The sequence below is a fragment of the Pteronotus mesoamericanus genome, unplaced genomic scaffold, assembly GCF_021234165.1.
Source record: "Pteronotus mesoamericanus isolate MK-2021 breed Mesoamerican mustached bat unplaced genomic scaffold, CSHL_Meso_final contig_22, whole genome shotgun sequence".
NCBI classification, from domain to species: domain Eukaryota; kingdom Metazoa; phylum Chordata; class Mammalia; order Chiroptera; family Mormoopidae; genus Pteronotus; species Pteronotus mesoamericanus.
In genome coordinates, this window is record NW_026555090.1 from 8,588,748 (window position 1) to 8,603,235 (window position 14,488).

General features: G+C 52.6%; 1 protein-coding gene across 1 annotated transcript in view; it reads left to right on the forward strand.

Moving 5' to 3' along the window:
• The first annotated feature begins 799 nt into the window (after nt 1-799).
• GAS7 (growth arrest specific 7) overlaps nt 800-14,488 on the forward strand; it is a 202,444-nt gene continuing 188,755 nt past the window's right edge. The window contains exon 1 of the mRNA XM_054571246.1: nt 800-1,027. Within this exon, the coding sequence (XP_054427221.1) occupies nt 845-1,027 (183 nt within the window). The 5' untranslated portion in view covers nt 800-844. The remainder of the gene's footprint in view (nt 1,028-14,488) is intronic.

A 14,488-nucleotide genomic window follows, 5' to 3' on the forward strand; every position in this document is an offset into this window, starting at 1 on the left:
CCCGGCTTCCCGGCTTCAGGCGCCAGGCTTCAAACCTGTCTTTCACCCATTGTTCAGTTTCCGGCGAGTCAAGTTCATCGCCAGGTTCAGCCACAACAGCGCCGGTCACAAACACATTCCCCTTGGATACCTTGGTACCTTGGAGGGTGCGCCCACCGCCACCAGCCACCACACCTACCAAACAGGCACACAGGGGCGTTTCTATTCCAGCGGCCCCTGGTGTTGGGGGTGTGAATGGGGAGACACCTCCCCAGTGACCTGCCCCCAAGGCAGTCGAGCGCCCAGCCCTCAGCGGGCGTGGCCGCACTGGTCCAGCCCCTGCCCCGCCCCCCTCGCCGTGGAGAGAGCCTCGGCTCGGCCACCCAGCCGCCACCCCCCTCTCCACGTACGCCGGGCCACTCCCTTGCCGCGGAGCCCCGCAGAGGGTGATGCTTAGGATCCCACCTCTCCCCGGAGCTGCGCATTTCCGCGTGCCAACGCGGCCCCGGATCCGGCCGGCCCTCGCGGCGGCAGCCCGCGTTCCGCGTCCCCGGGAAGTTGTCTCCGGAGCCCGCTGAGCCTCGGTCTCCTCCCCCTGAGCCCCGCCCCCCCCGCCCAGAGCTGGGATCTGCGAGCCCGGCCCGGGGGCGTCGCCGCTTGCTCTCCGAAACCAGCGAGTCTCTGCTTCCCTGCGCGGAGCGCGCGTTCCCCGCCTGGCTGGGGACCCCCGCGCACCCACGAGACGGCGCGCGCCCAGAGCGCGGGAGCCCGGAGCGCCGGGCGCCTGGGACCCCGCGGAGCCACTGCCCAGCCCGCAGGGCTCGGCAGGGATGCAGGCTGCTCTGTGAGCCCGGGCGCCAAGGCCATGTCCGGGTCCCGCTGCCGGACCCTGTACCCCTTCTCTGGGGAGCGGCACAGCCAGGGGCTGCGCTTTGCTGCGGGCGAGCTGATCACGCTGCTGCAGGTCCCGGACGGCGGCTGGTGGGAAGGCGAGAAGGAGGACGGGCTCCGCGGCTGGTTCCCAGCGAGCTACGTGCAGTTGCTGGAGGTAAGGGGCGATGGCCGGGAGGTCCCGGGCGCCGGTCCTCGGCGCGCTCTCAGACCTGTTGCCCGCACGGGGGATGCCAAAGCCGCCCCTGTCGGACCTGCTACCCCGGGGCAGCCGCTGCTCCCCAGACCCGTAGTTCCGCGCTCCTGGGGGCGGCGAAGGCGCGGGCGTCCCTTGGGGAGTGTGCAGCGCAGGGATCGCCCTCTGAGCGCCCCCCGTGCCGGGCCTCCAGGCACATCGTGGCGCCCCGAGGAAGCGAGAACTTGTTCCCTGTGTGAATTCTGGAGCGGGCGGGCGCGTTCCCGGCAGCGGCAGGGGCGGGAGCAGGGCTGCGGAGTCCGGCGGTCTACGCGAGACGCACCGAGGATCGGGGTCGGAAAAGTGGCACCGATGCAGCCCCGCGACCCGGTGTCTCCACCCCGGAGCCCGGAGCCCGGAGCCCGCCGACCCGTGGACGGTCTTGCTGTCCCGGGTCAGTCTGCCCGGCCGTGTCGGGGCCGCCCACTTGCTGGTCAGCTGAGCCTGGCTGGCTACCAGCCCGAGCCCCGTCAGCAGGCTTGACTCAGGGGTGCCGCAGCGCCCAGCCAGCGCCCCCTCCTCGTCAGAACCTGAAAGTGGCTTGTTGCTGGGGTTCTGGCCCGGCCCCAGGACTTCAGGGGACCTGTTGAGCCAAGTCCCCTGGCTGTTTATTGTCTGGGTGACAGTGGGGACGCTTCTCGTCCTCTAAGCGCTGAACTCATGGCCATAGCCTGAGTGGGACCGAAGTTTCTAAAGCCCCGGAGGCGGGGGCGAGGGGGGGGGGCACAGGTGACCTTACAGGACACCTCCTTCAGTAAGAGGCCGCCTGACCCTAGGAGTGGTGTAAAGAATAAATGAGCGGTTAATGCAGTTGATTCGCAGACAGAACCCTTCTGGTAAAACACTGCCCAAATCATGAAAACTGAACTTATTTATAATTTAAACCCTGACCTACTTCACAAAAAAACAGAGTAGCAAATTTTGACTGAAAATGCTTCATGCAACTCAAGAAGAGAAAGGAGCGAAGGAAAGGAAAGAAAAGAAAAGAAAAAAAAAAAAAGGAGGCGAAATGGTTAGAGGGTGAGTTTGCCTGAGAAGTATCCTGTGGAAACATTATCAGAGACAGAAGCAGGTACAGTATGTTTCTTTCAGGTCCAGAGGAAAATAACAAAATCCCTCCTAAATGAATTCCATACTAGTATTTGAGCAAAGTAGAGGCTGGAAGGAGCCTTCATGGAGCCAGCAGAATGTTCCCCAACCCTCTTGGTTCCGTATTTTGAGGACCTGTGGATGTGGGAGAGGCTCAGGTGTGATCCCGGCTTCCCCAGTTCCTTTTCGGAGATTCATGTGTGAAAGCAAGCAAGTGCGTTGCTTCCGACAAAGACCTGGAGCCTCCTTTTTTCTCGCTCAGAAGCCATGAGGGAGGCTCCTATGTCAGAGTTCCTCTGGTGGCCGCACTATTCAGGGAAGTACCTGCGGAAATTAGGCTGTCGGGTGCCTGTCTGGTGAGGAGGGCCCTGGCCACGTGCAGCCAGCTCTGTTTTGGGCCGGGGTGAGGCTGGTGGGTTTGTAGACTTGTAAGAGTGGAGTGTCTCTGCATTTCTTAGTAGGGGAAAGGGCAGGTGGACAAGACCCAGGGGACCAGCTGAATGATCAGCGGGGACCGTCTTGGGTGTGTCATGGCTTACACATACTTAGGGAATCTCTGGTGCCTGAGGGCCTTTCTCAGACAACTCCCACCTGGTCACTTGTGACAGAAGTACCGTCTGTGTGAGCAGCACTGATGGGAAGACTTTCATTTGTTGAGTACCTACTGGGTGCTAGGCATGGTACATACATTGTCACCAATCCCCCTGACAGCTCTGTGGCGGGGTAAGCACCATGCCCATTTTACAGGCAAGCACACTGCATAGGAGAGAGGTGAGGAAATTGCCTGAGGAGCACTGCTTGCATATTTGCCCACCAGCTCAGATGGCTCGGTGTTATGCGTGTGCCTGCGTCTCTTTCAAACATCATAGCCTGGGCTCAGTTGTGCTGAAAGGCCATGGCGTGTATCCACGTGGGAAAGGGCAAGTGCAGCCCTTGGAGATCAGCACAGGGCGGGGGCGGGGGCGGTGGGGGGGGGCTGGCGGCGCTGAAATACTGGGGCTAACATGAGGGCAGCTGCTCCTTCCCCCCCGCCCCCCGGACCATCTCTCTTGCTAATCCTGAAGTTTGACTTCACTTAGAGCCAGCTGATTTTCCCACAGGTGTGGGGCAGGCTGCTCTCTGAGCCCTGGCACTTTTCAGGGAAAAAGCAGTTGCCGTTTTGACAGAGAGGATTGTAGATCAGGCCCCGTGTCTGTGAACCTCTTCCTTGAGCAGGCTAGGCTTCCGGGCTGAGGCCTGGGCAGGGGTGGGTGAATGCTCCAAGACAGACTCACACAGTGGGGAATGCAGAGCTCTCGGAGGGGGCAGTGGCGGTGGACTGGCTGCCATGCCCGAACGGGAGTCTGGAGGAACGCTAGCCAGGTGTTTGTCGAGGCTGAGAGTTAGTGCAGAGACCAGGGAACCAGAAAAGGAGCTCATTGATCCCAAAAGTGGTAAATCTCTTGGGATGTTTGCCAAAGGGGTGGCTGGCACGGAGCTTGCTGGGGACATGGAGTTCAGAAGGCCAGGGGAGCTGTTTGGGACAGCGGAGCAGAGAGAATGGACACCACCAGCCTCCTGGGGGAGGAGGGGATGGTGGATGCACGGCTGAGAAGGGTGCCCCCGCCGCCCCCGCCGCCCCGGCGTACCTTTTGCTTTCTGGTGGGAGAGTGGTAGCGGGAAACCCCGTTCCCGTTGGATGGAAGGTGGTGCTAGGGCTCGAGAGCAGCATGTGCAAGACGGACACTCTGCAAGGATTCCTTCCTTGTTCATATGAGAAAAAAGGAGAACCGAGAACCCCAGCTGTGCAGGAAGCACAGCCCATGAATGGGAGTTGGGAGGTAACTCTGAGGGGGCGGACAGATCTGCCCTGGCAGCCAGGCCCTGGGGAGAGGCCAGCATGGATTCCGATCCTGGTTACTGGAGAACTCTCTTTGGTCAAGGCTCCAAGGAAATGGGGCAGCCTCCAGGGAAACGTCAGCTCGAGCAGAGCAGTGTGGACGGCCCTGGTGGGACTGAGGACAGGCCCCCAGGATCCTGGCTCTTCAAAGGATCTGCGGCCTTCCAGGGGCTGCCAGGGGGAAGGAATCAGCTCCTCCCAGGAAAGGAAGGCCCATAGATAAGGCTCACAGCTGCTGCCCAGGACGAAGAATGGCCCTTAGATAAAAGCAGCCAGAAAAATCTTTCCTGAGGGTCTCCTCAGCCACGAAGAAGGAGCAGAGCAGAGAACCCTCCTGGCATTGGAGAGCCGTGGTTGAGGAGGAGCTGGGCTGAAGGGGACCTGGGCTGAAGGGGACCTGAGATGGGGCTGGAGCCTGCGGCAGCACATTCCAGCAGACTCCGAGCCCGCTGCTCACCTGGAGGCCCTGCAGGGCAAGAGACTTCTGGGGCACACGGAGGCTGGACGCAGCACAGGTACATGGAGGATGGAGCCCAGATCCCCATCCCCTGGGAAGAGCTGGAGAGTCAGACCTGGTCCAACCGCTAGACAGGTTCAGTAGCCAGAGGGTCTTGCCCTGGCCCAGGGACTCCTTGTGGCCTGCTCTTCCCTCAAATGGAGAGAAGAAACCAGGGACCTGCAATGTACTGTAAGACATCTGGAAAAACTCCCAGAGCTTTGGGAAAGAATTCTGGGGGTTAATAAGATTGGAATGCAAATACAACAGACCTTTCCTTGACCTACGGACTGTTCTTAGAATCCACGATCTGGCTGGGAGGTCGGGACCTCAGAGGTACTGACAGAATATGGTGCTGTTTGCCGCTGGAACTAGGTGGTTGAGAGAGTCACCCTTGAACTTGGTCTCCTTCTCTCCACCTTCTCTTCTCCCATTTTGGGTTCATGTGGTTGTGCTGTCGGAGTTTTCAAGGTGTGGCTGTGGGGATAGAGCTGGGGAGCTGGGGGAGGGGCTGTGTTATACATAGATAATTAAGGGATGATGTTTTATCTATTGCTTTGTAACAAGCCACCCCAAAACTCAGTGTCTCAAAATGACCGTTTGTTATTACCTCACATTTCTGTGGGCTGACAGGACTCAGTTGGCCAGTTCTTCTGCTGGCCTCTCTGGGAGGCGCCCATGCATTTGTCGGCCGGCGGCTCCTGGAGCTGGAGTTCTGGAGGCTCACGGGGCTGGACCCTGCCGAGCCGTGCCTGGGTGTCGTTACCCTTCACGGGGCCTTTCCCCTCCACATGGCGTCTCACCCTCCCGGGCCTTTGCATGTGGCCTCCTCTTCAGCAGGGCACTTGAAGTTTTTCCATGGTGGTTGGCTCCCAAGAACACAAGAGTCCAACTAGTCTGGCCTTTTTTTTTTTTTTCTTTAAATATGTTTATTGATTTTAGAGAGAGAAACATTGAGGTGAAAGAGAAACTTTGGTTATCTCCCATATATGCCCCAACAGGGAATCGAACCCAAAACCCAGGTATGTGCCTGGACCAGGAATTGAACCCCCAGCCTTTTGATTTACGAGACGATGCTCCAACCAATGGAGCCACACTGGCCAGGGCTGTCAGGCCTTCTTAAGGCTTAGGCTCCAACCTGGCACGTCACTTCTGGCATATTCTGTTGGTAAAGAGAGGCACAGGACCCATCCAGGTTCAGCGTGGGGGAGAGGTGCATACAGATATGGATACAGGGAGACCAGTGAGGGACATTTTGTAGACTAGCTCCCTCAGAATTGTCGGAGGACACGCCTGGGACAGATGATCTTACGGGGAAGCAGTGCCAGGCCCGTCCGAAGGGAGAGCCTCCAGAGGGGGGTAAACTGCAGGAGACTTGGCAGCTGTCTGCTAGGAAATTCTCATTGCCAGCCTTGGAGGATTTTTTTTTTTTTTAATTTTCAAGATGCCAGGGTATTCTTTATAAAGGCCACCCAATAAATGGTGCAGCTGAATTTGCAACTAGATTTTTCTGTCCCAAAAGTCTGGCCTGTCCACTGGCCCATTGCATACCAGTCCTGCATTTTCAGGTCGGAGCTATTTGGTCCTGGTTATTAATAGACACAGAGTATCTGAGCTGCCTGGCATCTGGGAGATGCTTGCTATGTTGCACAAATTGATTTTAATACAGGGCCCTTCTTTCTGTACTGTGCAAATTTCCTCAAATAGGCGTGGCTTGGTCCGTCACGCCCATCATTTTTAAGGCGATCATCAGCTCGCTTCACAGAAGGTGTAATTAGGGCAGGTGGCTCCTGGAGTGTGTAATTGTGACCTAAAAGACCAAGGTGCTGCTTTCAGCAACTTCACTAAGTCATCCTGCCCTTTGATTTGGCGGGCTGTGCCCCTCATTTGTAGCTCCTGCTGTTGGCAGATCTCCTTTTGGCCCACCCCCCAGCCCAGCTCTGTTCAGGGGAGCCTCCTCCTCTTCACTGCCCTGCGCTGGCCTGGTCAGGTGGCCTCGCTCCTGGACTTCAAAGCAATGGGCAGGGCTTACAGATTCTATGGGCTGGGGCATCTCCACAAAAGTTCCCTTAGCAACAAGTCAGCAGGAATCCGCGACATCTGTTCCCCGCCACGTGAATCCCTGCCATCCGTGACTCCCTAGAAACATGAATGAGACGCTCACCCTCTTGTACTCTGCTTAGCCTGAAAACGCCCAGCTTTTATCTGATGGCCTGGTCGGCTTTGAGAGCGCAGCTGCTGGGGAGCGAGAATGTTTGGTAAACCTTGGTAAACCAGGAAGCCCTGTCCTCGGTACGCGGGAGCTGGTAGGGTCCTTATCAGGCCACTCCAGGGGACATTGTCCTCCCAGTTGTTCTCTTATTACTCGCAACAACAAGGTGGCACGTGACAAGCTTTCTAATAAAATGTATTTGTATCTGCCTCTCTGCCTGCGATGGCAAGGCTTCCGGGGCCGTGTGTGTCCCTGTGGAGAGAGGTAGTAATGGTGGCCAGCAGGCGGGCCTCGCCTGTCCTTTGGTGGAGCAGAGCATGGGGTGACACTGTGGAGGTTTGTTGGGACAGGTGTATGAACTGTGTGAGGTTTCTATGGACACATAAGAGGACTCACCCACCTCCTCCTTTCACTCTTAGTGTTTGTCCTGCCTACCATCTGATAAAGGGGGGTTTTTTAGGTGAACTTTCTGGTTCAGTATTTGCCTCACTTCTTGAGCTGCTGTCCAGATTTGGTCCCCGGGCACTCAAATTTCACCTGTTGGATCTGAACTCCGTCCCTCTCCTGTCTTCATTGCCTTCTACCCGCCCCCCCGCCCCCCGCAATACTGGAGTGGATGCCTGTCAGCCACGTCACTGGACACTGCCCCCTCCCCTCTTCCTTCTCTCACCTGTTCATTAGGTTAGCCAGCCTCATCTGTCCTTCCTCAGAAACATTTCTCAGAGCCTTCTCCTTTTTAAATATTTTATTACTTATTTTTAGAAAGAGGGAAAAGGAGGGAGGAAAAGGGAGAGAAACATTGATCGGTTGACTCTCATATGTTCCCCAACCAGGAACTGAACCAGCGACCTTTTGCTTTGAGGGATGATGCCCAACCCACTGAACCATGTGGGTCAAGGCAAAGCCTTCTCCTTCTTAACTTGTGCTGGCAAACTTTTTCTTTGAAGGGCCAGGAAACATTTCAGGCTTTGCGAGCCAAGAGGCAAGATTGAGGTATTGCCACGTCACTGTGACTTGGAGTGTGCCAGAGGCAGTGAGAAGCTGAGAGAGCGCACATATGGTCCCTGTCACAGCTCCTCAGCTCTGCCCTTGGAGTGCGAAAGCAGCCACAGAGGAGCCCCAAATTAACGGGAGTGGCTGTGTTCCGATAAAACTTTATTTATAGACACAAATTTGTATTAATTTTCACGTGCCATGAACAACTATTCTTTTGTTTGCTTTCAACCGTTTAAAGATGTCAAAGCCATTCTTAGCTTACAGGCTGTATGCAGTTTGCCATTCCTTGTTCAAAAGTTGATTATTCATTATCCAACAGTCCCTCGTTGAGTGGCTGTGACAGGCTGGAGGTGAAGTCATGAAAGATGCAGAAAAGAAGCTTACCTTTTCATTGGGGAGATGTTAAACCAGCAAGAAAAAAATAAGATAATTTCCAAGTAGTATGCTGCCGATAAAACAGGGCGCTGTGACGGAGTGGGAGGAGCGGGGCGAGCACAGAGGAGGCGTCTCTGAGGCGGCGGGTGGTGTCCAGGTAGAGGCCTGAGTGGGGCACAGGAGCCAGCCGTGCACCTGGGGAGGAGTGATTTGAGGCAGAAGGCACCACAAATGCAAATAACCCAGGAGAGGGGAGCATATTTGATATACTTGAGAGAACCAGAATATTCCAGAATGGTTAGAGAGGGAACAAGGGCAACAGGGGTTGGGAGGAGACAGACAGGGAGGAAGGTAAGTTGGATAGTCTCCCCCACACTCCAATAAATATAACTTTTTCTATAAAGTTAATTTATATTTTGAGTCCTTACCCTGCACGCTGGAAGAAATATCCTGTCAAATTGGTATTTTTTTGCCCTTTCCCCAGGTTTGCATTTATGTTCCAGGGGGCTTCACTAAAAACATCATTCCAAGGGTCCAGATGCTCCACGATGTCACGGGGGCACCTGCTGAGCTGTCCTCCCCGCCGTGTGGGCTTCTCTTGTCTGTCCGTGCAACTGCCAGAGACAGTCTTCTGTCGGAAGGGCCCCTCTATCTGGAGCTCTCCCCTCTCCTCTGAGCCATTTTTGGGAGGGCAGTATTCTCTGACACTAGGCTTCTCCGCCTCCACTGGAGAGCTGGTGAGTGTTGAACAACCAGCTCTGGTGGTGGAGGGTTGAAGGTGGAGAGAGGGAAATCCCAATTTGTAGCTTCTGCCAATTTCAGGGGTATAAATACTCCCAACATGGCTGTACGATCCAAGCTACTAATGATTCTTTTCATTGACTATATTTGTCATATACCATTGGGTAAAGTTAGGGTGTTAATCTGATGCATTTACACATTGTAAATGATTGCCACTGTAGCACCTCTATTATGTTACTTAATGACCCTTTTTTTTTTAGTGGTTTGTAAATAGTTTCCTAAGTGCAGCAAATGCCTTTGGTTTGATGGAAGTGTGGAGAACGGATTTCACATGGGCTGGAAGGGAAGCCAAGAGACCAGTCAGGAAGCCTGGAGCACGTTGGTGGGTGTCAGATGGTGAGAAGAGGATGAATTTGAAATGTATTAGCGGGTCCAGTCAAAAGACGTGCTGGTGGGTGGACTGGGGATGGGCAGCAAGAGGCCTCACCTCTTGCAGATCAGCTGTGATACACATTTTCCTACTGGGTTTTCCTTATTTGTGAATCATCCATTCTGCCACTAGAGATCTCTTCCTTGAAAAATGATGTAAAAAGCAAATAAAAACTGGGGAGAAAGCCATTATCTTTAATGCAGAAAGTGCTTTTGTAAATTATTTTAAAAACAAAAACAAAGGACCGCATCGGTATAAGAATGGGCAAAGAACTTGAATAGATACTTTATAATAAAAGACATACAGAGCCATGAGCGAATTCAGTTTCACTAGTAATCAGAGAATTGCAAATATTTTTCAAAGACAGTTTTCGTGAAACCTGTCCAAAAAAAAGGAATGAGTATTGGCAAGGATATAGGAAAATTGTCATATGCTCCCTCAAGGGTGATTTGGAAGTATACCTTAAAAGCCTCAACAACATACATTCCACTTCTGGAAGTCTGGGCGCGGGAAGCGTCGGGCTGGCTGTGAATGCCCACTGCAGCGCTCTCCTGGAACGCGAACTGGTTAGAGTAAGGTTCCCTGTGCTCAGCTCATAGCCAGACGTGCAGACGGGGCTCAGAAACTATAAAGAAGCTGAACTGAAAAAAACAAAAACTTTTGGTTAATGATGCTAAGGGTTTTTATGGAGTTAGCATAGTTTAGACTTTGCCCATGATGAGGCAAAAAGAGATGGTGTGTCCAGGAATGAATTGCTTTTTAAAAGCAGGGACTGTGTGTACCATGCATTCTGTAAGTATCCTTTTGCGGAAAGAACAGGTTGAAGAAATTCTTGCTGGCCCGGGGCCACATTCTTTTAAATATCTCCAGTAACAGCAAATCTTTGTCTTTCGAAGGGTGGATTTGATTTTTTTGGAAACAGCCACAATTCATTTGGAGCCAAGTCTGGTGTATCTGTAATGTGACTGTCACCGTGTCTATCACTGTGTTGCAAAAAGAATTTAAAGCAGCTTACCAAAAAGCATACGGTATAATAAGATAAAAGCAAATATGTGAGGAAATCTGGGGAAAAGAGAAAATAAGATGACTGTTGGAATGAAGTTTGAAGAGTGAAGAGACTAGTTAAGCAACGCTGTTTAGGGTTTAAAAGGTCCTGCCCTCAAATAATGATACGTTTGAGTAGTTCTCAATGGGAAGTAACAGATATGTTCTGAAAATGGCAGCATTGTGCACTTACGCTCTGTATCAGTCAGGGTAGGTTACTATTTGCTGCCATAACAAACCCCTAATCTCAGCGGTTAAAACACCATAGCTTTGCTTCTTCCTCTTGCTGCAAGTCTGCAGCTAAAAGTTTGCTTCTTCCTATTGCTGCAAGTCTGCTGCAAGTCGGTTTAGGGTTCTAAGACCTTCTGGGTCCCAGGATGATGAAGCAACCACCATCTGGGATCTTGCTGGTTATTGTATTAAAACAGCACGTGGTTCTTAAAGCTTTTTCCTGGAAGTGACACATGATGTTTGTGCTCATATTTCTTTGGCTGAAGCGCAGCCACACCTAACTTTAAATGGGTGGGGAAATGCAATCCTAGCATGCCCAGCAGGAGAAAAGCAGCAAGCTGAATCGCTGTGGACAGAGCTCTGTTGACCACGACGCGTGCACTTGCCCCATTTCTGCTCTCTCAGTCTCAGCGGTCTTCCAGAAGTGTTCTGTGCCCAGTTGCAGTAACTGCTCAGTGCTTCTCCTACTGACTTCAGTGCTTCTAGGGCAAGGCTTCTCAAAATTAATGTGATGGATCTTCTTGGTTGCAGATTCTGACTCAGTAGGTCTAAGATGAGGCCCGAGATCCCACATGTTTGACAACTTCCACTGCTACAAGAACTTAAAGCCAGAGTGCAAGCCTCAGCAGGTGCTCCCAGCTCCTGAGAGCCAGGATGAACTCTTAAGTGTTCTCTCAGATCAACTGTCTCCTTCCCAAGTCATCCTGGCACCTACCTTCTGCTGGGCACACTGGTAGGTAGTTGGCCTATACTTGGCCTGATCCCAGACTCTGGAGGATTTTTTCTTTGTGGTAAATACATCTGTCACAACCTTTGGTTCAACAAAAACAAATATTTATATTTGAGCACCGATTGTGTGCCCTGCTCCCTCCAAGGCTCAATGGATACAGCCAAGACATGGAGCTTGGGGGAGCCCTTGGGGATGGCTGTCCCCTCCAGGGTGACTCTGGCAGGTGGCCTCTCTAAAAGACTTAAGTTTCATGCTTGTTTTGTTGGAATGAAAGCCCTTCCAGACACTTAGCGTTCATTGTTTTTCTCAGATGCCTTAATTCCTCTTCCCTCCTAGTTTGCTTGTCAGATGCTCAGACAACTCCAGGATTAGTCAACAAAAAACTAATTAAGTTCTAAAAACTCTGTAGAGATGGTACTTTAAAAATTCTTCACAAATGAGCCCTTGTCCTAATTTAACCGTGACAAAGGATCCTTATTTTAGCAGTGGCTCATGGAAGAGTATCATTGAGGCATTTGTCTTTGATTCGTAAAATAATTTAGAAACAGAAATTGGAACTTTGAGTCTTCTGTTCTCACTGAGCAAGTGTTTTATTGATAAATAGCTACAAGCCTTTGTTGTGCGTCAGTGAAAAATGAAATGATGTTGCATTTTTGTTAACCAAAGACACACTCAACACAAAATCTAATCTGGTACTCAGTCCATTACTAAAGAAGGTTTCGAATACACGGGGCCTGTCTTTGGGCGCGGGCACATAGAACCTACCTGAACAACATTAGTGCAGGGCAGTGCCCCGGCGCTTCTCAGGCATTAATGTGCATGCAAATCACAGGGGCTCTCGTTAAAATGCAGATTCTGACCCAGGAGGTCTGGGGTGAGGCCCGAGACTCTGCATTGCCTGACCGACTCCCCTGTGATACTGATGCTGTTGGTCTGGAGGCACAATTTGAATAGCAAAGCACTTAAGTACCCGAAGGAGTTTTTAAGTTTGCAGTCCTGGAATTAGATTGGATTTAGTTTATTTTGTCTTTTCTTTTTTTAAGCAGGTTATATGAGGCTGTGCAGGGTCATGGAAAGAGCACAGGCTTTGGAATTAGACTCCTCTTTGAGTCTGTGTAATGTGAGGACAGAGAGATGGAGGTGGTAAAAGGGCAGGTCTGGGAGAGCGGCATCCGGTGTTCCCATTTGTCCAGAGGGGTCCCTTGACCCAGGGTGGAGGAGGGGCTCAGGAACGCTTTCCTGGGACCGGGACCAGGCCTGGGAGGAAGAAAGGCCAGGGGCAGAGCGGTGAGTGGCACGAGCGTGGCAGGCCCAGGGCCTAGACTGCATGATGGCAGAGAGCGCCCGGGATGGACTTGCTAGATACCAGCGGGGTTAGGGAACACGCAGTGGGAACCTGGCCTCCACATCGGTTCCAAGGGGGTGCCGGATGCCTTGGGTCACGTGGCTGGGGGGCTAGTACACGAGCCCTGCAGCTAACCCCAGTGCGGACTGATCAGACCACACTCAAGGGCAGGGCAGAGCCTCTCCCCACGGGGGCTGTAGAGTGCAGGGCACGAGTGGCAGCTCTGGGTTCAAATCCTGCCTCAGGCCCTGCAGCCTGTGAGGCCCTGGGCAAGTTGCAGAACCTTTGCGAGTTTCACAGGGCCCTGGTGAGGGTATCTGGTGCCTTGTGTACACTGTTAATGAAGTGTACATCCCCGTGCCCTGGGGATCATGCCACGCTGAGTGCCCAGAGCTGCCAGGTAACGGGGCCTCTCCTGTGGGGCTGCTGGGGTGGGAGAGACCTTTTTCCGTGGGCCCCTCTGAGGTCACGGTGCGAGACTGCCTCCTGATCCCGGAGACATGTGACCTGAGCATCTTGTTAAGTGCAGATGCAGATTCAGGTTCAGGAGGTCTGAGGTGGGCCGGAGAGTCTGCATTTCTAACAAGCTCCCAGGAGCTGCTGCGGGTGTTGGGCCCACACCTTGAGTAGGAAGACTGTAGAGCACTTTTGGGGGGTTTTCAGGACACAGATTCTACTAGTTAAAGCAGGTAAAGTGGGCCGGTTCGGAACTGCTGCCCAGGCAGGGCTAATTAGTCTTAATTGCTTCTTACCTGGGTCTGATGGTCCTCTGGCTGCCTGGATGTTCCCAGAAGAGGCTGTTGTAATGAGGAAAGAAGGCTGTTTGTTGGAAGAGGAGAAATGCAAGAGGCTGCTAAAGGGCTTAAGCATTTCTTTTCATCTTTGCCTGGTCCTAGAGAAAAGGAAAGGTTTCTTTCATAGAGTTGGGTGGAAAATCTCTTTTGATTTATTTTGTTTATTTATTTACTTTTATTAAAGTATAGTTGACATACAATATTATATTATTTTCAGGTACACAACGTAGTGATCCGACATTTATATTTCTTACGATGTGATTACCCCAGTAAGTCTAGTAGCCATCTGTCACCGTACAAAGTTATTACAATAATGTTGACTTTTTCCCCACGCTGTACATTATACCCATGACTTGTTTTCACTTACATGTGGAATCTAAAACAAAAAACAAACAAACAAAAAACCCCCAAAAACAAAAGCCCAAAAGAGCAAGTGAAACAAAACAGAAACAGACTCCTAGAGAACAAGCTGATGGTTGCGAGGGGAGGGGGTGAGCGGTGGGTGGAAAGGTGAAGGGGAGGAGGCGGTACACACCTCCAGGTATATGGAAATTCTCTTTTTAAAGGGTTGCCCAGGAGCTAAGCTGTTAGGGCTGGAAGCTGGAGATGCTGTTAGTCCCCAAAGCAGGCCCCACCCGCAGCCCCTAGGGAGCCCTCGGACCTGCCCTGCTCTGGAGCTGACCTTTCTTCTCGTGCCTGGATGACCGCGGCTGCCTCCACCACCGGGGCTGCCCCCTTTTGTCTCTCAGTGATGCCCATCCTCCCCAGGGACACTGCCGCAGTTTTCCTGGCCAGCTGGATCTCAAAACGCTCCTGCTGAAGACCTTTCAGGGGCTTTCGTCACCTTATCGTGTATCTCCCCTTAGCTTTGCTAGAGAGGCCCCTGACAACCAGGCCTCCGCCTACGTCCCCAGTGCGTTTTTAGCCATTTCTTCACGTGCACGTGCGGCTTCTTTTGCCAGAAGTACCTTCTTCCCCCACCCGCTCTTTTACTCTCCCTCCCTTTTCTTTTTATTTAACA